This window comes from Rhinichthys klamathensis, unplaced genomic scaffold (assembly GCF_029890125.1).
Source record: "Rhinichthys klamathensis goyatoka isolate OS25496 unplaced genomic scaffold, OSU_Roscu_1.1 h1tg000176l_1, whole genome shotgun sequence".
NCBI lineage: Eukaryota > Metazoa > Chordata > Actinopteri > Cypriniformes > Leuciscidae > Rhinichthys > Rhinichthys klamathensis.
Window position 1 is genome coordinate 6,671,696 of NW_026606705.1, and position 19,612 is coordinate 6,691,307.

At 42.6% G+C, this 19,612-nt stretch overlaps 1 protein-coding gene and 11 non-coding genes across 12 annotated transcripts; 10 read left to right on the forward strand and 2 right to left on the reverse strand.

Moving 5' to 3' along the window:
• Positions 1-628: 628 nt before the first annotated feature.
• On the reverse strand, positions 629-711 carry trnal-cag (transfer RNA leucine (anticodon CAG)). The gene has a single exon. It is a non-coding gene; the product is annotated as a tRNA-Leu (tRNA).
• Positions 712-806: 95 nt separating this feature from the next.
• trnam-cau (transfer RNA methionine (anticodon CAU)) lies at positions 807-880 on the forward strand. Its single transcript has one exon. It is a non-coding gene; the product is annotated as a tRNA-Met (tRNA).
• A 3,051-nt stretch (positions 881-3,931) lies between these two features.
• Positions 3,932-4,005, forward strand: trnam-cau (transfer RNA methionine (anticodon CAU)). The gene has a single exon. It is a non-coding gene; the product is annotated as a tRNA-Met (tRNA).
• A 968-nt stretch (positions 4,006-4,973) lies between these two features.
• Positions 4,974-5,047, forward strand: trnam-cau (transfer RNA methionine (anticodon CAU)). Its single transcript has one exon. It is a non-coding gene; the product is annotated as a tRNA-Met (tRNA).
• Positions 5,048-6,015: 968 nt separating this feature from the next.
• Positions 6,016-6,089, forward strand: trnam-cau (transfer RNA methionine (anticodon CAU)). The gene has a single exon. It is a non-coding gene; the product is annotated as a tRNA-Met (tRNA).
• A 967-nt stretch (positions 6,090-7,056) lies between these two features.
• On the forward strand, positions 7,057-7,130 carry trnam-cau (transfer RNA methionine (anticodon CAU)). The gene has a single exon. It is a non-coding gene; the product is annotated as a tRNA-Met (tRNA).
• A 676-nt stretch (positions 7,131-7,806) lies between these two features.
• Positions 7,807-11,564, forward strand: LOC130092361 (uncharacterized). The gene is made up of 7 exons (XM_056260204.1): positions 7,807-8,055; positions 8,173-8,337; positions 8,747-8,884; positions 9,325-9,405; positions 9,672-10,162; positions 10,278-10,605; positions 10,728-11,564. The coding sequence occupies exons 1-7, from the start codon at positions 7,984-7,986 to the stop codon at positions 11,562-11,564; spliced, it is 2,112 nt and encodes a 703-aa protein (XP_056116179.1). The 5' UTR covers positions 7,807-7,983.
• A 4,198-nt stretch (positions 11,565-15,762) lies between these two features.
• Positions 15,763-15,836, forward strand: trnam-cau (transfer RNA methionine (anticodon CAU)). The gene has a single exon. It is a non-coding gene; the product is annotated as a tRNA-Met (tRNA).
• Positions 15,837-16,626: 790 nt separating this feature from the next.
• On the reverse strand, positions 16,627-16,709 carry trnal-cag (transfer RNA leucine (anticodon CAG)). Its single transcript has one exon. It is a non-coding gene; the product is annotated as a tRNA-Leu (tRNA).
• Positions 16,710-16,804: 95 nt separating this feature from the next.
• On the forward strand, positions 16,805-16,878 carry trnam-cau (transfer RNA methionine (anticodon CAU)). Its single transcript has one exon. It is a non-coding gene; the product is annotated as a tRNA-Met (tRNA).
• A 968-nt stretch (positions 16,879-17,846) lies between these two features.
• trnam-cau (transfer RNA methionine (anticodon CAU)) lies at positions 17,847-17,920 on the forward strand. Its single transcript has one exon. It is a non-coding gene; the product is annotated as a tRNA-Met (tRNA).
• A 968-nt stretch (positions 17,921-18,888) lies between these two features.
• On the forward strand, positions 18,889-18,962 carry trnam-cau (transfer RNA methionine (anticodon CAU)). Its single transcript has one exon. It is a non-coding gene; the product is annotated as a tRNA-Met (tRNA).
• The last annotated feature ends 650 nt before the right edge of the window (positions 18,963-19,612 follow it).

The following is a 19,612-nucleotide window of genomic DNA, read 5'->3' on the forward strand; positions in this document are numbered from 1 at the left end:
ATGTAATATGCGTCAGTGTTGTTACAATGTTTTGTTGAGGCTAATATAATTCTTTCGTTCCAATGACATGTCTTGTCAATGCTAATGCAATGTTTTGCATGACATTCCTTGAATCTTATGCCATGACACTCCACCCCATGCCCCCAAAACCCATGACATTCAATTCCAAGAAATTTCCAAGAATCCTTGCCATGAAACTCTACTGCATCCCCAAAACTTCAGACCATGACATCACAGTCAGACTCCAAGAATCACATGGCATACTCCCCCTAAAAAGAAAAAAAAAGAAGACATGAACAGCCTTTCATAAACAAGTTCTTCTTCCGGTAAACATCAGAACGTGGTATTCTTTGAAATTCTGTTGGATCCCATTCTATAAACATGTCCAATTTCATGAAATGTCACGACTTGAAATTCCAAGAAAACTGCACGAAAATGCCACCGAATCCCATACATCGCACTAAAGTGTTACTTTAAAGTCCATGTAATGCAGGTCAGTGTTACTGTAATGTTTGGTTAACTCTAGCATGAACTGAAATGCAGTGCTTTGTCAACATGAATGCATTTCTGGGTAAACTTGCCAGAGGGTTAAAGACTCTAGCTTGAGCCCGCAGCCAAAGGTTAGGTTTGTCAGAAGTGGGATTCGAACCCACGCCTCCAGGGGAGACTGCGACCTGAACGCAGCGCCTTAGACCGCTCGGCCATCCTGACGTGATGGCTGAGGGTGAGCAGTACTTTTGGAGCTGCACCGAATGGCAGATGATCTGGAAGCTAGTGCTGCACCGCTCACCCTAGCCACAGCACATGCCTCGTTGGCGCAGTTAGGCAGCGCGTCAGTCTCATAATCTGAAGGTCGTGAGTTCGAGCCTCACACGGGGCAGAGTGGTGCTTTTTGATACACGGGAGAGTGTAAATGAAAGATCTGCTTTCTGCATTCCCTTTTGTGCGTTTGTCCAGTCCTACATATGCAATGTAATTGAGGTCCAGTGTTTTTGTAGGACTAATGTTGAACAAATGCAGTAATAGTATTACTCTCATATTCATGTAATATGCGTCAGTGTTGTTACAATGTTTTGTTGAGGCTAATATAATTCTTTCGTTCCAATGACATGTCTTGTCAATGCTAATGTAATGTTTTGCATGACATTCCTTGAATCTTATGCCATGACACTCCACCCCATGCCCCCAAAACCCATGACATTCAATTCCAAGAAATTTCCAAGAATCCTTGCCATGAAACTCTACTGCATCCCCAAAACTTCAGACCATGACATCACAGTCAGACTCCAAGAATCACATCGCATACTCCCCCTAAAAAGAAAAAAAAAGAAGACATGAACAGCCTTTCATAAACAAGTTCTTCTTCCGGTAAACATCAGAACGTGGTATTCTTTGAAATTCTGTTGGATCCCATTCTATAAACATGTCCAATTTCATGGAATGTCACGACTTGAAATTCCAAGAAAACTGCACGAAAATGCCACCGAATCCCATACATCGCACTAAAGTGTTACTTTAAAGTCCATGTAATGCAGGTCAGTGTTACTGTAATGTTTGGTTAACTCTAGCATGAACTGAAATGCAGTGCTTTGTCAACATGAATGCATTTCTGGGTAAACTTGCCAGAGGGTTAAAGACTCTAGCTTGAGCCCGCAGCCAAAGGTTAGGTTTGTCAGAAGTGGGATTCGAACCCACGCCTCCAGGGGAGACTGCGACCTGAACGCAGCGCCTTAGACCGCTCGGCCATCCTGACGTGATGGCTCAGGGTGAGCAGTACTTTTGCAGCTGCACCGAATGGCAGATGATCTGGAAGCTAGTGCTGCACCGCTCACCCTAGCCACAGCACATGCCTCGTTGGCGCAGTTAGGCAGCGCGTCAGTCTCATAATCTGAATGTCGTGAGTTCGAGCCTCACACGGGGCAGAGTGGTGCTTTTTGATACACGGGAGAGTGTAAATGAAAGAGCTGCTTTCTGCATTCCCTTTTGTGCGTTTGTCCAGTCCTTCATATGCAATGTAATTGAGGTCCAGTGTTTTTGTAGGACTAATGTTGAACAAATGCAGTAATAGTATTACTCTCATATTCATGTAATATGCGTCAGTGTTGTTACAATGTTTTGTTGAGGCTAATATAATTCTTTCGTTCCAATGACATGTCTTGTCAATGCTAATGTAATGTTTTGCATGACATTCCTTGAATCTTATGCCATGACACTCCACCCCATGCCCCCAAAACCCATGACATTCAATTCCAAGAAATTTCCAAGAATCCTTGCCATGAAACTCTACTGCATCCCCAAAACTTCAGACCATGACATCACAGTCAGACTCCAAGAATCACATCGCATACTCCCCCTAAAAAGAAAAAAAAGAAGACATGAACAGCCTTTCATAAACAAGTTCTTCTTCCGGTAAACATCAGAACGTGGTATTCTTTGAAATTCTGTTGGATCCCATTCTATAAACATGTCCAATTTCATGAAATGTCACGACTTGAAATTCCAAGAAAACTGCACGAAAATGCCACCGAATCCCATACATCGCACTAAAGTGTTACTTTAAAGTCCATGTAATGCAGGTCAGTGTTACTGTAATGTTTGGTTAACTCTAGCATGAACTGAAATGCAGTGCTTTGTCAACATGAATGCATTTCTGGGTAAACTTGCCAGAGGGTTAAAGACTCTAGCTTGAGCCCGCAGCCAAAGGTTAGGTTTGTCAGAAGTGGGATTCGAACCCACGCCTCCAGGGGAGACTGCGACCTGAACGCAGCGCCTTAGACCGCTCGGCCATCCTGACGTGATGGCTGAGGGTGAGCAGTACTTTTGGAGCTGCACCGAATGGCAGATGATCTGGAAGCTAGTGCTGCACCGCTCACCCTAGCCACAGCACATGCCTCGTTGGCGCAGTTAGGCAGCGTGTCAGTCTCATAATCTGAAGGTCGTGAGTTCGAGCCTCACACGGGGCAGAGTGGTGCTTTTTGATACACGGGAGAGTGTAAATGAAAGATCTGCTTTCTGCATTCCCTTTTGTGCGTTTGTCCAGTCCTACATATGCAATGTAATTGAGGTCCAGTGTTTTTGTAGGACTAATGTTGAACAAATGCAGTAATAGTATTACTCTCATATTCATGTAATATGCGTCAGTGTTGTTACAATGTTTTGTTGAGGCTAATATAATTATTTCGTTCCAATGACATGTCTTGTCAATGTTAATGTAATGTTTTGCATGACATTCCTTGAATCTTATGCCATGACACTCCACCCCATGCCCCCAAAACCCATGACATTCAATTCCAAGAAATTTCCAAGAATCCTTGCCATGAAACTCTACTGCATCCCCAAAACTTCAGACCATGACATCACAGTCAGACTCCAAGAATCACATCGCATACTCCCCCTAAAAAGAAAAAAAAAGAAGACATGAACAGCCTTTCATAAACAAGTTCTTCTTCCGGTAAACATCAGAACGTGGTATTCTTTGAAATTCTGTTGGATCCCATTCTATAAACATGTCCAATTTCATGAAATGTCACGACTTGAAATTCCAAGAAAACTGCACGAAAATGCCACCGAATCCCATACATCGCACTAAAGTGTTACTTTAAAGTCCATGTAATGCAGGTCAGTGTTACTGTAATGTTTGGTTAACTCTAGCATGAACTGAAATGCAGTGCTTTGTCAACATGAATGCATTTCTGGGTAAACTTGCCAGAGGGTTAAAGACTCTAGCTTGAGCCCGCAGCCAAAGGTTAGGTTTGTCAGAAGTGGGATTCGAACCCACGCCTCCAGGGGAGACTGCGACCTGAACGCAGCGCCTTAGACCGCTCGGCCATCCTGACGTGATGGCTGAGGGTGAGCAGTACTTTTGGAGCTGCACCGAATGGCAGATGATCTGGAAGCTAGTGCTGCACCGCTCACCCTAGCCACAGCACATGCCTCGTTGGCGCAGTTAGGCAGCGCGTCAGTCTCATAATCTGAAGGTCGTGAGTTCGAGCCTCACACGGGGCAGAGTGGTGCTTTTTGATACACGGGAGAGTGTAAATGAAAGATCTGCTTTCTGCATTCCCTTTTGTGCGTTTGTCCAGTCCTACATATGCAATGTAATTGAGGTCCAGTGTTTTTGTAGGACTAATGTTGAACAAATGCAGTAATAGTATTACTCTCATATTCATGTAATATGCGTCAGTGTTGTTACAATGTTTTGTTGAGGCTGATATAATTCTTTCGTTCCAATGACATGTCTTGTCAATGTTAATGTAATGTTTTGCATGACATTCCTTGAATCTTATGCCATGACACTCCACCCCATGCCCCCAAAACCCATGACATTCAATTCCAAGAAATTTCCAAGAATCCTTGCAATGAAACTCTACTGCATCCCCAAAACTTCAGACCATGACATCACAGTCAGACTCCAAGAATCACATGGCATACTCCCCCTAAAAAGAAAAAAAAAGAAGACATGAACAGCCTTTCATAAACAAGTTCTTCTTCCGGTAAACATCAGAACGTGGTATTCTTTGAAATTCTGTTGGATCCCATTCTATAAACATGTCCAATTTCATGAAATGTCACGACTTGAAATTCCAAGAAAACTGCACGAAAATGCCACCGAATCCCATACATCGCACTAAAGTGTTACTTTAAAGTCCATGTAATGCAGGTCAGTGTTACTGTAATGTTTGGTTAACTCTAGCATGAACTGAAATGCAGTGCTTTGTCAACATGAATGCATTTCTGGGTAAACTTGCCAGAGGGTTAAAGACTCTAGCTTGAGCCCGCAGCCAAAGGTTAGGTTTGTCAGAAGTGGGATTCGAACCCACGCCTCCAGGGGAGACTGCGACCTGAACGCAGCGCCTTAGACCGCTCGGCCATCCTGACGTGATGGCTGAGGGTGAGCAGTACTTTTGCAGCTGCACCGAATGGCAGATGATCTGGAAGCTAGTGCTGCACCGCTCACCCTAGCCACAGCACATGCCTCGTTGGCGCAGTTAGGCAGCGCGTCAGTCTCATAATCTGAAGGTCGTGAGTTCGAGCCTCACACGGGGCAGAGTGGTGCTTTTTGATACACGGGAGAGTGTAAAAGAAAGAGCTGCTTTCTGCATTCCCTTTTGTGCGTTTGTCCAGTCCCTTATATGCAATGTAATTGAGGTCCAGTGTTTTTGTAGGACTAATGTTGAACAAATGCAGTAATAGTTTTACTCTCATATTCATGTAATATGCGTCAGTGTTGTTACAATGTTTTGGTGAGGCTAATATAATTCTTTCGTTCCAATGACATGTCTTGTCAATGCTAATGCAATGTTTTGCATGACATTCCTTGAATCTTATGCCATGACACTCCACCCCATGCCCCCAAAACCCATGACATTCAATTCCAAGAAATTTCCAAGAATCCTTGCCATGAAACTCTACTGCATCCCCAAAACTTCAGACCATGACATCACAGTCAGACTCCAAGAATCACATCGCATACTCCCCCTAAAAAGAAAAAAAAAGAAGACATGAACAGCCTTTCATAAACAAGTTCTTCTTCCGGTAAACATCAGAACGTGGTATTCTTTGAAATTCTGTTGGATCCCATTCTATAAACATGTCCAATTTCATGAAATGTCACGACTTGAAATTCCAAGAAAACTGCACGAAAATGCCACCGAATCCCATACATCGCACTAAAGTGTTACTTTAAAGTCCATGTAATGCAGGTCAGTGTTACTGTAATGTTTGGTTAACTCTAGCATGAACTGAAATGCAGTGCTTTGTCAACATGAATGCATTTCTGGGTAAACTTGCCAGAGGGTTAAAGACTCTAGCTTGAGCCCGCAGCCAAAGGTTAGGTTTGTCAGAAGTGGGATTCGAACCCACGCCTCCAGGGGAGACTGCGACCTGAACGCAGCGCCTTAGACCGCTCGGCCATCCTGACGTGATGGCTGAGGGTGAGCAGTACTTTTGCAGCTGCACCGAATGGCAGATGATCTGGAAGCTAGTGCTGCACCGCTCACCCTAGCCACAGCACATGCCTCGTTGGCGCAGTTAGGCAGCGCGTCAGTCTCATAATCTGAAGGTCGTGAGTTCGAGCCTCACACGGGGCAGAGTGGTGCTTTTTGATACACGGGAGAGTGTAAAAGAAAGAGCTGCTTTCTGCATTCCCTTTTGTGCGTTTGTCCAGTCCTTCATATGCAATGTAATTGAGGTCCAGTGTTTTTGTAGGACTAATGTTGAACAAATGCAGTAATAGTATTACTCTCATATTCATGTAATATGCGTCAGTGTTGTTACAATGTTTTGTTGAGGCTAATATAATTCTTTCGTTCCAATGACATGTCTTGTCAATGCTAATGCAATGTTTTGCATGACATTCCTTGAATCTTATGCCATGACACTCCACCCCATGCCCCCAAAACCCATGACATTCAATTCCAAGAAATTTCCAAGAATCCTTGCCATGAAACTCTACTGCATCCCCAAAACTTCAGACCATGACATCACAGTCAGACTCCAAGAATCACATCGCATACTCCCCCTAAAAAGAAAAAAAAAGAAGACATGAACAGCCTTTCATAAACAAGTTCTTCTTCCGGTAAACATCAGAACGTGGTATTCTTTGAAATTCTGTTGGATCCCATTCTATAAACATGTCCAATTTCATGAAATGTCACGACTTGAAATTCCAAGAAACTGCACGAAAATGCCACCGAATCCCATACATTGCACTAAAGTGTTACTTTAAAGTCCATGTAATGCAGGTCAGTGTTACTGTAATGTTTGGTTAACTCTAGCATGAACTGAAATGCAGTGCTTTGTCAACATGAATGCATTTCTGGGTAAACTTGCCAGAGGGTTAAAGACTCTAGCTTGAGCCCGCAGCCAAAGGTTAGGTTTGTCAGAAGTGGGATTCGAACCCACGCCTCCAGGGGAGACTGCGACCTGAACGCAGCGCCTTAGACCGCTCGGCCATCCTGACGTGATGGCTGAGGGTGAGCAGTACTTTTGGAGCTGCACCGAATGGCAGATGATCTGGAAGCTAGTGCTGCACCGCTCACCCTAGCCACAGCACATGCCTCGTTGGCGCAGTTAGGCAGCGCGTCAGTCTCATAATCTGAAGGTCGTGAGTTCGAGCCTCACATGGGGCAGAGTGGTGCTTTTTGATACACGGGAGAGTGTAAATGAAAGATCTGCTTTCTGCATTCCCTTTTGTGCGTTTGTCCAGTCCTACATATGCAATGTAATTGAGGTCCAGTGTTTTTGTAGGACTAATGTTGAACAAATGCAGTAATAGTATTACTCTCATATTCATGTAATATGCGTCAGTGTTGTTACAATGTTTTGGTGAGGCTAATATAATTCTTTCGTTCCAATGACATGTCTTGTCAATGCTAATGCAATGTTTTGCATGACATTCCTTGAATCTTATGCCATGACACTCCACCCCATGCCCCCAAAACCCATGACATTCAATTCCAAGAAATTTCCAAGAATCCTTGCCATGAAACTCTACTGCATCCCCAAAACTTCAGACCATGACATCACAGTCAGACTCCAAGAATCACATCGCATACTCCCCCTAAAAAGAAAAAAAAAGAAGACATGAACAGCCTTTCATAAACAAGTTCTTCTTCCGGTAAACATCAGAACGTGGTATTCTTTGAAATTCTGTTGGATCCCATTCTATAAACATGTCCAATTTCATGAAATGTCACGACTTGAAATTCCAAGAAAACTGCACGAAAATGCCACCGAATCCCATACATCGCACTAAAGTGTTACTTTAAAGTCCAGTACTTCAAAGTTACCGTGTGAAATGTTCCTCACTCTTTCTCTCTAATTTTACAGTTTGTATCTCCCCTTCAAAGAACATGAATAAAAATAAATATGACACACGTCATGGAAAATGACAGTAGATTAGTTTGCCATTCCGGTTTAGTTGAAATGCATGTATTGTGTATATGACATGTGTCATAATGTTTACAGATTGAAAAATGTCCGATGCAGTCTCGCGGCCAGACGACCTTGTTCAGAGAGGTCCCAAAGTGCACGTGTGGTTTTCACACTCAAAAGGTAACAATGTGAAGATGTTGCAAGTATTAAAACATAATAATAATAATAATTTACTGAATAAATGTTTCTCGTTCAAAAGTGATTGAAGCTGATGTCTTTTTTGGTTGTCTTAAGCAGGCCACAGTCTCTACTGGACAAGCACCAATGGTTGTGGAGCAACAGTCTGCCGCTACTGGACCAGCACAGGAGGTCATGGAGCAGAGTCAACCTCAGCCTCGACTCCAGCCCCAGCCACGGCCTACTGCATCTGTGACATCTAGGATAATACCAAGTTTGTCAATGGTAATAACATTTTTATTAATACATGTATTATTAATTCAGTCATCATGCATCTACTTTCAAGTATAACCTTAATTACTGTTAATAAACACTTTATCTTACAAGCTATGTGCAAACTAGTTTTGAATCAATGTCATTTTTAAAAGGTACCTGTTGAATTACAATAATACTCACATTCTAGCAATGTCTTCCCACTCATTTTTCTATTCTAACTGTGCTTGCTTCAATCTATATAAGTAGCAGAGGGTTGTAATATGAACAAATGTACAGCAAGAAAGCAGTTAATTTAGTTATATGAAATATTGAAACAACAGATATTTTCTCATTTACCAAAAATGTAATTATATTTTCTGCCACTGTGCTGTTACAGCTTATTTTGTCATTTAGTTGAAATTGTTTTGCCCTATTTTAGTTTACCAAGCCAAGATTTGGTGGGTCCCACATTTCTGCCGCAAAGCCAAATCTAAGTGTGTCTAGGAGACCATCTCAGGTTGATGACCAACCCAGCACAGCAGTGTCCAGTGCCCCTACACCAAGCACCACTGTCTCTGTAAGTACTGGCATAATCCACATTGCATTCTATGAATACACATTCCACTCCTGTGCACACATATCTTGTATTCCAGGAAATCTTACAATAATGAAGTAATAACAGTACTATATACTCTTTGAATTAAATAGATTTTATGTACAGTACTGTTCAAAAGTTTGTGTGTTCAGTAAATTGAGACTTTTTTTCAGCAATGACACATTAATAAATACATTTGAAAATACATTAAAATAAGCAGCAATATTATTTCCCAGTATAACTGTTTTTGACTGTATTTTAATCTTCTTTCAAAAACATAAAATAAACTTACTGACCCCAGACTTTTGAACAGCATTGTATAATTCCATCCAGGATGAGTTACAATTATTGGACAGGTATGTTTGACTGTTTCTCTTGTTATATATACAAAATCTATTATATTTCACTGCATGATTTTACAGACACAAGATCCTGGAGTTCCAGCCTCTGTCCCCAGAACCACTGCAGATGTGACCAGTCCTGAGTCTTGCGGTATTGTCTCGGTAAGCAATTTCAAATTCTATTGGTCTAAAATAATTTATTTTGCATATTAACTGTCACAACTCACTAGAGTCGCACAAAATAGCGCTAGCAGCTGACACAATTCTGAAAACATTTGGAACAAATGTACCAATTATATTCTATTACCTTAAGTACGTAATTGACATCCAATATTTTCTATTTTATGTGAGGGTAGACTTGGATAGATAAAGCGCTAATTAAATAAATGACCTGCTAGACTAAATGTTTTTTTCTTTTTCCTTCACAGACTGCTCCTTCCGGGGCGTCATTGCAAGCTCCATCTGCAGTTCGACTGCATCGTTTGTGGTCGGAGACCTTGCCGCCAGAGGACCACAGGTGGATTGCCAGCAGGCTTTTTAAAATGGGGCCCAAGGGAAAACCAGAGCTTCGAGACAACCTACAGCTCTGGTATTACCCACCACAGCCAGCACTTATTTATAACCAGGCTCCAGCTCCAGACAGATTTTTTTGTCATGCTCTGTTGCTGTGGATGCCGTACAAGCTGTGGAAGATCAAGGCTGTCTGTCCCAATTCTGCTTGCGGGCAGCATCAGCTAACAGGAGGCGGTCTGCACAAAAGGGCACGGCAGGTTCTGGACATCGATAGGATGTACAACATGGTCACAGAAACCCTCATCTGTACCAAATGTAAAGCCTCGCATGTGTCCTGGAGTCAGACTGTCCTGCAACAGCTGGATCTGGGTCATCGCTCTGAATTTCGGGTCATCCTCACGCGGAAGTAAGTACACTTTCATTCCACATCCAGTTGATAGACCATCATCACATATATTTGCAAATATTTTACAAATCAAACATGTAAAATATATGAATGTGTGGATTTTGCTTTTCCTAAGGTATGCCTGTGATATGAGAGTCATTCGGCTCCTGCGTGAGCGTGGCCTAGGCAACAGTCCCACGCGGGTCATCAAACAGCTGCGTGAGAACCACAGCGAGGAGTGGCTCCAGCGTATGGCCCGGTACACCACCCAATGTGTGGACTTCCTCAAACGACCCGGGGTGTTGCAAATACCATTCCAGGAACCCCCAGAGCCTACAGTGGTGCCAAGCTGCAAGTGGCTGCTCACCGTGTACAGCCAAGACATCCTGACAAGACTGGATGAAATCCATGCAAGGATAACATCCACGTATGGTTCAGTCTTGAAAATGGATTCCACTAAAAAGGTTAGCAGGGGATTTTTGTTCATTTATGGTGTTTACTGTTATATCATTATCAGAGCATGAGTATCATATTCTACATGGTGTGATGTTTCATTACATTGCATGCTTCCTGTCATCTACTGCAGATCACTAAGAAGCTGGCTGGGACGGCAAGGGGAACGGGACTCTGGCTTACCTCTGTTGGCAATGAGTTTGGTCAGGTGCTCATGAGTGTGCTGACAGCACAGGAAGGAGCAGGACTGGACATGATGGTCGATGGTCTGGTGAAGAGGTACCAGCAGGCTAGTGTGGATCCACCTGCTGTTTTGTATGTGGACTGTGGCTGCTGCACTGATGTGGGTGAGACCAAGCTGAAAACCAGATTCAGAGGTTGGCCTGATCTCATGATTCGCTTGGACATCTGGCATTTTATGCGCAGGATTGCCGTGGGGTGTACAACTGATGCCCATCAGCTGTATCCCATCTTCATGTCACAGCTGTCAGCGTGCATTTTTGAGTGGGATGCGGCTGATGTTTCTATGCTTCGCAAAGCAAAGAGAGAGCTGTTGTTATCCCAGGGTTGGCCTGCGCTGACAGATGAAGATGTCAACAAGCATCTTACCAGGGATGAGCTGGCACTCCATTGCCGGAGGAGGACCTGTGGAGAGGAGACTACCATCCTTCTCCTTGAGCGGCTGCTCACAGAGCTCCTGAGCAGCAAGGGCAAAGACTCCCTGGGTGTTCCTCTCCTGGACCGAGAAAGGATGGAGCACATCTGGAATGTCCAGAAGAAGCATGTGAAATGCATTCAAGACCCCCCTGGTGTTGTGCTCTATACAGAGACAGGGAGTCTAAACAAGGGAGGCGTTCTTCTGAAGACCTACAGATGTGCCAGAGGCTCCACTTCTCTCGAGTCCTTTCATTTACACCTAAACCGTTTCATCCCAGGTATTGTCTTTGTCACACACACTGTGCATGTGTAAAGAAAGAGCATTAAGTGTTTTGTATGTTTCTTTAACACCCCCTAAACACTGTTGTGTCTATTTACAGGGACCAGTGCAAACAGTCTGAACTTTCAGATTTATCTGCTGGAGGGTCTACACCGGTGGAACCAGGACCGGGAGGCTGTTTCCCTGTCATCGGAGCCATCAGCTTTGCGCAGCTACACAGGAGAACTTGTTCACTGTGTAAACGGCAATTATGAAAAGCTGTTTGGCAGGAAAGTGGTCCCCACGTTTTGTCCCCCTGCATGTTACACCGGTGAGAATTATTGTATATATTTTTTATTTTATCAACTTGCAATTTCTGTGTAACCTCCGTCTATATGTCAGATTTAATCCTATAGAGTCGATTGTATCATAATTGATATGCAAGTTTCTAAAGGCCTCTAAATGATCAACATGGTCAAAACTTTTCAGGAAACATGGCCTCTGTCGTCTGATTGATTATAGTCTTTTAATATAATTGTAAAAGTGTCCACCTTCAGCTCGTGCTTCACGTTTCTTTTCACTGTGAAACCTTTACTGATTTTTATAAAGTAATTGTAAGAATAACTTTTATATTGTTAGTAATATGTAATGACTGTAATATGTAATAAATATGTAATGACAGCTTGGGTTCACTTGATTAGAAAACCATGTTACATGTAAATATCAAAATTATCATCAGACTTTTCTCTCAGTCACCATTGTATTGCATTTCATTTCATGTTTTGCCCCCATAATTAAACGTGTTGGGCCTCTGAATAAAACAGTTTTTTTTTTCTCCTTGACGATGAGCTCTATATTCTCACACTATATGAGCTAGCCTACTACAAAAGCCTAATGTATCAAATATGATACACAACATTCTATTTAATTTCTGTTTGTTTATTGTTTTTATTTCAGGTGAGCTCATTGGAGTGCAGTATCTGTTCCAGCAGACTGGTCAGGCACTGCAGGACATGAATCCTGACTCTGAGCAGACAGCAGAGCTCATTGAGGACCTCAGTGTGGAGGAGCGAGATGAAGATGAGGGCTTCTGTGACATCAGCGAGGATCACACAATAGCAGATCCGGAGGCTGTTCTGTCACCGCCCTCTTCCACACTGACACTGGGTTCTTCCACCCTGGTCACCAGCAGTGCCACACCTGTACTGGGCTCCACATCCCCTCCACTGGTCCCTGACCCCAAACTTGGCCTCACACAGTCTCCTTCATCACCTGGACCCTCAGGGACTGCCGTCACACCTGTTCCCTCTGAAACATCTGTTTCAACTCTCCCCTCAGATCCAGAGGATGCTGGTCAGGATGATGGTGAAGAAGAGACGGTAAATACCAGTCCTTTGCATGTCTTTCAAATTAACTAGAATAATTATGATGAATTAACATCCAGTGCTTTAAATACAGACTTTCCACATATTTTAAATGTAAAAGTACAGCCTAAATTCATTTGTAAGCTGCAAATACACATCAAGTCAAGTCATCTTTATTTATTTGGTGCTTTGTAAAGAACATGTTAAGAAAATGTCAAGAATGGGGCTCTCTGCTTTGTACTATACAGTGCTTTACGGTGATAAACAGGAAAATAACACAATCAGTTATGGAATTATGCATTAGACAGATGTGATGTAATAATTGTATTGCGTGTTTGTGTTTTTTAATAGGCTGTTGACTACCAAAATGTCCCGGGTTATCAACATGTGGACCAGCTGGCAGAATATCTGGTGGATCTCCGGGCCCACACAGCCCTCAGCCTGACCAACCAGGAAGCCAACACCATTATTGCTCTTTGGCAGAACCTGGATGACCGGGACAAGGAACGGGTGGTGTATGACAGTCGATGCCGAAAGAGACTGCTGAGTGGACGCTTCAAAGTCCCGAAGAGGCCCACTCACCCTGGTGTCGAGAGCACCACCAGATGTGTGCTGGGTGCAAGCAGCTCACCTGCTCAGTGGCCTGACTGTTGCCGTCTGGTGGAGACCATCTTCATCAGACTTTGCACTGTCCACCCAAGCCCTAAAAGAAAAGGCAAGGGAGCCCTGTCAAGATGGTCTCTGATCCTGCAAGACTATCGCAGGATAAGGCAGCTTGTACTGGGCAACAGCTTGGTGATGGGAGGAACATCGATGCAGCTGGTGGAGGTTAACCAGAATACCCTGATTCAGTGGTATAACAGAAGACAGAAAAAGCAGGAGCTGTCTGTGCTGCTTCAGGGTATTCAGTTGCCTCAGCCCCTCCCTGAAGCTCCAGAGCCTCTCCAGGTTGCCAAACGTCTACGGACTGAGCCAGAACAACCAGGGGAGCAGCACCAGTACAAGCTACCAGAGAGCACAGCTGGTCAGGCAAAGCAGAGGCAGACTTCTGTTGGGCGACCCCCTCTCAGACCCAAGGCACCAGCGCAGAGTCAGATGTTGCTGACACCATCAGCACCTGGAGCATCACTGCAGATGGTCCCAAATATACTCATACCATCAGCACCAGGTTTCCAGGGTGTGCCAATGTTTCAGGGTGTGCCAATGATCCAGGGAGTTCAAATGATCCAGGGCATCCCAATGGTCCAGGGGATGCAAATGATACAGCCACTGTTACAGCCAACAGCTGTACAGGGCAGTCGCTTACCCGCTGCACCAGCTGCCAATCCAGGCGCCATGCCCAAGAGACCCTACAGGAGAACAGTTGCGGCCAACACTTGCAAAAAATGTGGGCAATATAAAACAAGTGCAACAGGTCATAGCCAGTACAGGGGCAGGGTGTACTGCCCACAGACTGAGACTGTTACAAAAGAGGTGTGGTTAGAGGAAATGCGCAGAACCATTCCCAAATAATGTATATATTTTCATGTACAGTATATAGCATCATGTATATAGTGTGAACAGTTGTTTAAATAGTTAATACTTGTGTTGTATATTATTTAATTTTGTTTTTTTAACGTTATTTAACATTTTAACTTTTTATTTCTTGTTTTTGAAAACCTATTTAACTTTTCATTTTATTTATTTATTTTTAAAACATGTTACCAGTATTTAACATATTAATATTCATTACTGTTCTGTTGGCATGATTGGAAAATAAAAACAAATTGGCAAGTGATTTCTTTTTGACTTTCATATATCACTAGTTCATCAGTACACTGCAACAATATAACATTTGTATATAAAAAGATAATTTGTACATTTTGTTATTCTTGTGATTGACATTTTCAGCATATTAGTAACTATTTAATGGGTTGCATTTTGTTCATTACAAATAACAGTTTTGCAAGTTTCTTGTTTGAATGTAACCTAAAAAAATGCTTAATTAGATCAATAATAATACAACAACTACTAAATAATATCACTTTTTATTGGCAATTATATATTTTTATAAAAGAATATAAAAAAAACACAAACAAATTACATATGTATATTTTATTAACACTGGAAAAGTATGCATTAAAAAATTAGCTTATTTTCTTTTACTTTATTATAACAGAATGTGCTCATTTACTTTCATATAACACAATATTTCATCAGTACACTGCACCAATATAACATTTGTATTTAAAAAGATAATTTGTACATTTTGTTATTCTTGTGACAGACATTCTTCATATTAGTTACTATTTAATGATTTGCATCTTTCTTCATTGCATAATAATGCAAATAACATTATTTTTCATGATAGAATATCAAAAAACACAACAAACAAATTAAATATGTATATTTTATTAACACTGGAACAGTATGCATTCAAAAATATTGATTATTTATTCTGGAACAGTATGCATTCAAAAATATTGATTATTTATTCAAATAATACATATGACAAAAAGTTGTCTTTAGCTGGATTCGAACCCCGGTCTTGGTGAACACCTGCAATAGAAAACAGTGTAATATAAATGCGTGATTTTCACACACGAAGAAACCGGAAAATGTATCATAAGACCTATGCTAATGAAGGTATATCTTTGAACATCAAATTTCAGCCTTTCTTTTCTTCATTTTTTCTTTCTCTTCTTCCCCCTCTCTTTTTCTTCCTTCCCCCTTTTCTTCCCTTCTTCCCCACCTTTGTTGGACTATTGTTCCCCAGCTTGAACGCAGCGCCTTAGACCGCTCGGCCATCCTGACGTGATGGCTGAGGGTGAGCAGTACTTTTGCAGCTGCACCGAATGGCAGATGATCTGGAAGCTAGTGCTGCACTGCTCACCCTAGCCACAGCACATGCCTCGTTGGCGCAGTTAGGCAGCGCGTCAGTCTCATAATCTGAAGGTCGTGAGTTCGAGCCTCACACGGGGCAGAGTGGTGCTTTTTGATACACGGGAGAGTGTAAATGAAAGATCTGCTTTCTGCATTCCCTTTTGTGCGTTTGTCCAGTCCTACATATGCAATGTAATTGAGGTCCAGTGTTTTTGTAGGACTAATGTTGAACAAATGCAGTAATAGTATTACTCTCATATTCATGTAATATGCGTCAGTGTTGTTACAATGTTTTGGTGAGGCTAATATAATTCTTTCGTTCCAATGACATGTCTTGTCAATGCTAATGCAATGTTTTGCATGACATTCCTTGAATCTTATGCCATGACACTCCACCCCATGCCCCCAAAACCCATGACATTCAATTCCAAGAAATTTCCAAGAATCCTTGCCATGAAGCTCTACTGCATCCCCAAAACTTCAGACCATGACATCACAGTCAGACTCCAAGAATCACATCGCATACTCCCCCTAAAAAGAAAAAAAAAGAAGACATGAACAGCCTTTCATAAACAAGTTCTTCTTCCGGTAAACATCAGAACGTGGTATTCTTTGAAATTCTGTTGGATCCCATTCTATAAACATGTCCAATTTCATGAAATGTCACGACTTGAAATTCCAAGAAAACAGCACGAAAATGCCACCGAATCCCATACATCGCACTAAAGTGTTACTTTAAAGTCCATGTAATGCAGGTCAGTGTTACTGTAATGTTTGGTTAACTCTAGCATGAACTGAAATGCAGTGCTTTGTCAACATGAATGCATTTCTGGGTAAACTTGCCAGAGGGTTAAAGACTCTAGCTTGAGCCCGCACCCAAAGGTTAGGTTTGTCAGAAGTGGGATTCGAACCCACGCCTCCAGGGGAGACTGCGACCTGAACGCAGCGCCTTAGACCACTCGGCCATCCTGACGTGATGGCTGAGGGTGAGCAGTACTTTTGCAGCTGCACCGAATGGCAGATGATCTGGAAGCTAGTGCTGCACCGCTCACCCTAGCCACAGCACATGCCTCGTTGGCGCAGTTAGGCAGCGCGTCAGTCTCATAATCTGAAGGTCGTGAGTTCGAGCCTCACACGGGGCAGAGTGGTGCTTTTTGATACACGGGAGAGTGTAAATGAAAGAGCTGCTTTCTGCATTCCCTTTTGTGCGTTTGTCCAGTCCTTCATATGCAATGTAATTGAGGTCCAGTGTTTTTGTAGGACTAATGTTGAACAAATGCAGTAATAGTATTACTCTCATATTCATGTAATATGCGTCAGTGTTGTTACAATGTTTTGTTGAGGCTAATATAATTCTTTCGTTCCAATGACATGTCTTGTCAATGCTAATGTAATGTTTTGCATGACATTCCTTGAATCTTATGCCATGACACTCCACCCCATGCCCCCAAAACCCATGACATTCAATTCCAAGAAATTTCCAAGAATCCTTGCCATGAAACTCTACTGCATCCCCAAAACTTCAGACCATGACATCACAGTCAGACTCCAAGAATCACATCGCATACTCCCCCTAAAAAGAAAAAAAAAGAAGACATGAACAGCCTTTCATAAACAAGTTCTTCTTCCGGTAAACATCAGAACGTGGTATTCTTTGAAATTCTGTTGGATCCCATTCTATAAACATGTCCAATTTCATGAAATGTCACGACTTGAAATTCCAAGAAAACTGCACGAAAATGCCACCGAATCCCATACATCGCACTAAAGTGTTACTTTAAAGTCCATGTAATGCAGGTCAGTGTTACTGTAATGTTTGGTTAACTCTAGCATGAACTGAAATGCAGTGCTTTGTCAACATGAATGCATTTCTGGGTAAACTTGCCAGAGGGTTAAAGACTCTAGCTTGAGCCCGCAGCCAAAGGTTAGGTTTGTCAGAAGTGGGATTCGAACCCACGCCTCCAGGGGAGACTGCGACCTGAAAGCAGCGCCTTAGACCGCTCGGCCATCCTGACGTGATGGCTGAGGGTGAGCAGTACTTTTGCAGCTGCACCGAATGGCAGATGATCTAGAAGCTAGTGCTGCACCGCTCACCCTAGCCACAGCACATGCCTCGTTGGCGCAGTTAGGCAGCGCGTCAGTCTCATAATCTGAAGGTCGTGAGTTCGAGCCTCACACGGGGCAGAGTGGTGCTTTTTGATACACGGGAGAGTGTAAATGAAAGAGCTGCTTTCTGCATTCCCTTTTGTGCGTTTGTCCAGTCCTTCATATGCAATGTAATTGAGGTCCAGTGTTTTTGTAGGACTAATGTTGAACAAATGCAGTAATAGTATTACTCTCATATTCATGTAATATGCGTCAGTGTTGTTACAATGTTTTGTTGAGGCTAATATAATTCTTTCGTTCCAATGACATGTCTTGTCAATGCTAATGTAATGTTTTGCATGACATTCCTTGAATCTTATGCCATGACACTCCACCCCATGCCCCCAAAACCCATGACATTCAATTCCAAGAAATTTCCAAGAATCCTTGCCATGAAACTCTACTGCATCCCCAAAACTTCAGACCATGACATCACAGTCAGACTCCAAGAATCACATCGCATACTCCCCCTAAAAAGAAAAAAAAAGAAGACATGAACAGCCTTTCATAAACAAGTTCTTCTTCCGGTAAACATCAGAACGTGATATTCTTTGAAATTCTGTTGGATCCCATTCTATAAACATGTCCAATTTCATGAAATGTCACGACTTGAAATTCCAAGAAAACTGCACGAAAATGCCACCGAATCCCATACATCGCACTAAAGTGTTACTTTAAAGTCCATGTAATGCAGGTCAGTGTTACTGTAATGTTTGGTTAACTCTAGCATGAACTGAAATGCAGTGCTTTGTCAACATGAATGCATTTCTGGGTAAACTTGCCAGAGGGTTAAAGACTCTAGCTTGAGCCCGCAGCCAAAGGTTAGGTTTGTCAGAAGTGGGATTCGAACCCACGCCTCCAGGGGAGACTGCGACCTGAACGCAGCGCCTTAGACCGCTCGGCCATCCTGACGTGATGGCTGAGGGTGAGCAGTACTTTTGCAGCTGCACCGAATGGCAGATGATCTGGAAGCTAGTGCTGCACCGCTCACCCTAGCCACAGCACATGCCTCGTTGGCGCAGTTAGGCAGCGCGTCAGTCTCATAATCTGAAGGTCGTGAGTTCGAGCCTCACACGGGGCAGAGTGGTGCTTTTTGATACACGGGAGAGTGTAAATGAAAGAGCTGCTTTCTGCATTCCCTTTTGTGCGTTTGTCCAGTCCTTCATATGCAATGTAATTGAGGTCCAGTGTTTTTGTAGGACTAATGTTGAACAAATGCAGTAATAGTATTACTCTCATATTCATGTAATATGCGTCAGTGTTGTTACAATGTTTTGTTGAGGCTAATATAATTCTTTCGTTCCAATGACATGTCTTGTCAATGCTAATGTAATGTTTTGCATGACATTCCTTGAATCTTATGCCATGACACTCCACCCCATGCCCCCAAAACCCATGACATTCAATTCCAAGAAATTTCCAAGAATCCTTGCCATGAAACTCTACTGCATCCCCAAAACTTCAGACCATGACATCACAGTCAGACTCCAAGAATCACATCGCATACTCCCCCTAAAAAGAAAAAAAAAGAAGACATGAACAGCCTTTCATAAACAAGTTCTTCTTCCGGTAAACATCAGAACGTGGTATTCTTTGAAATTCTGTTGGATCCCATTCTATAAACATGTCCAATTTCATGAAATGTCACGACTTGAAATTCCAAGAAAACTGCACGAAAATGCCACCGAATCCCATACATCGCACTAAAGTGTTACTTTAAAGTCCATGTAA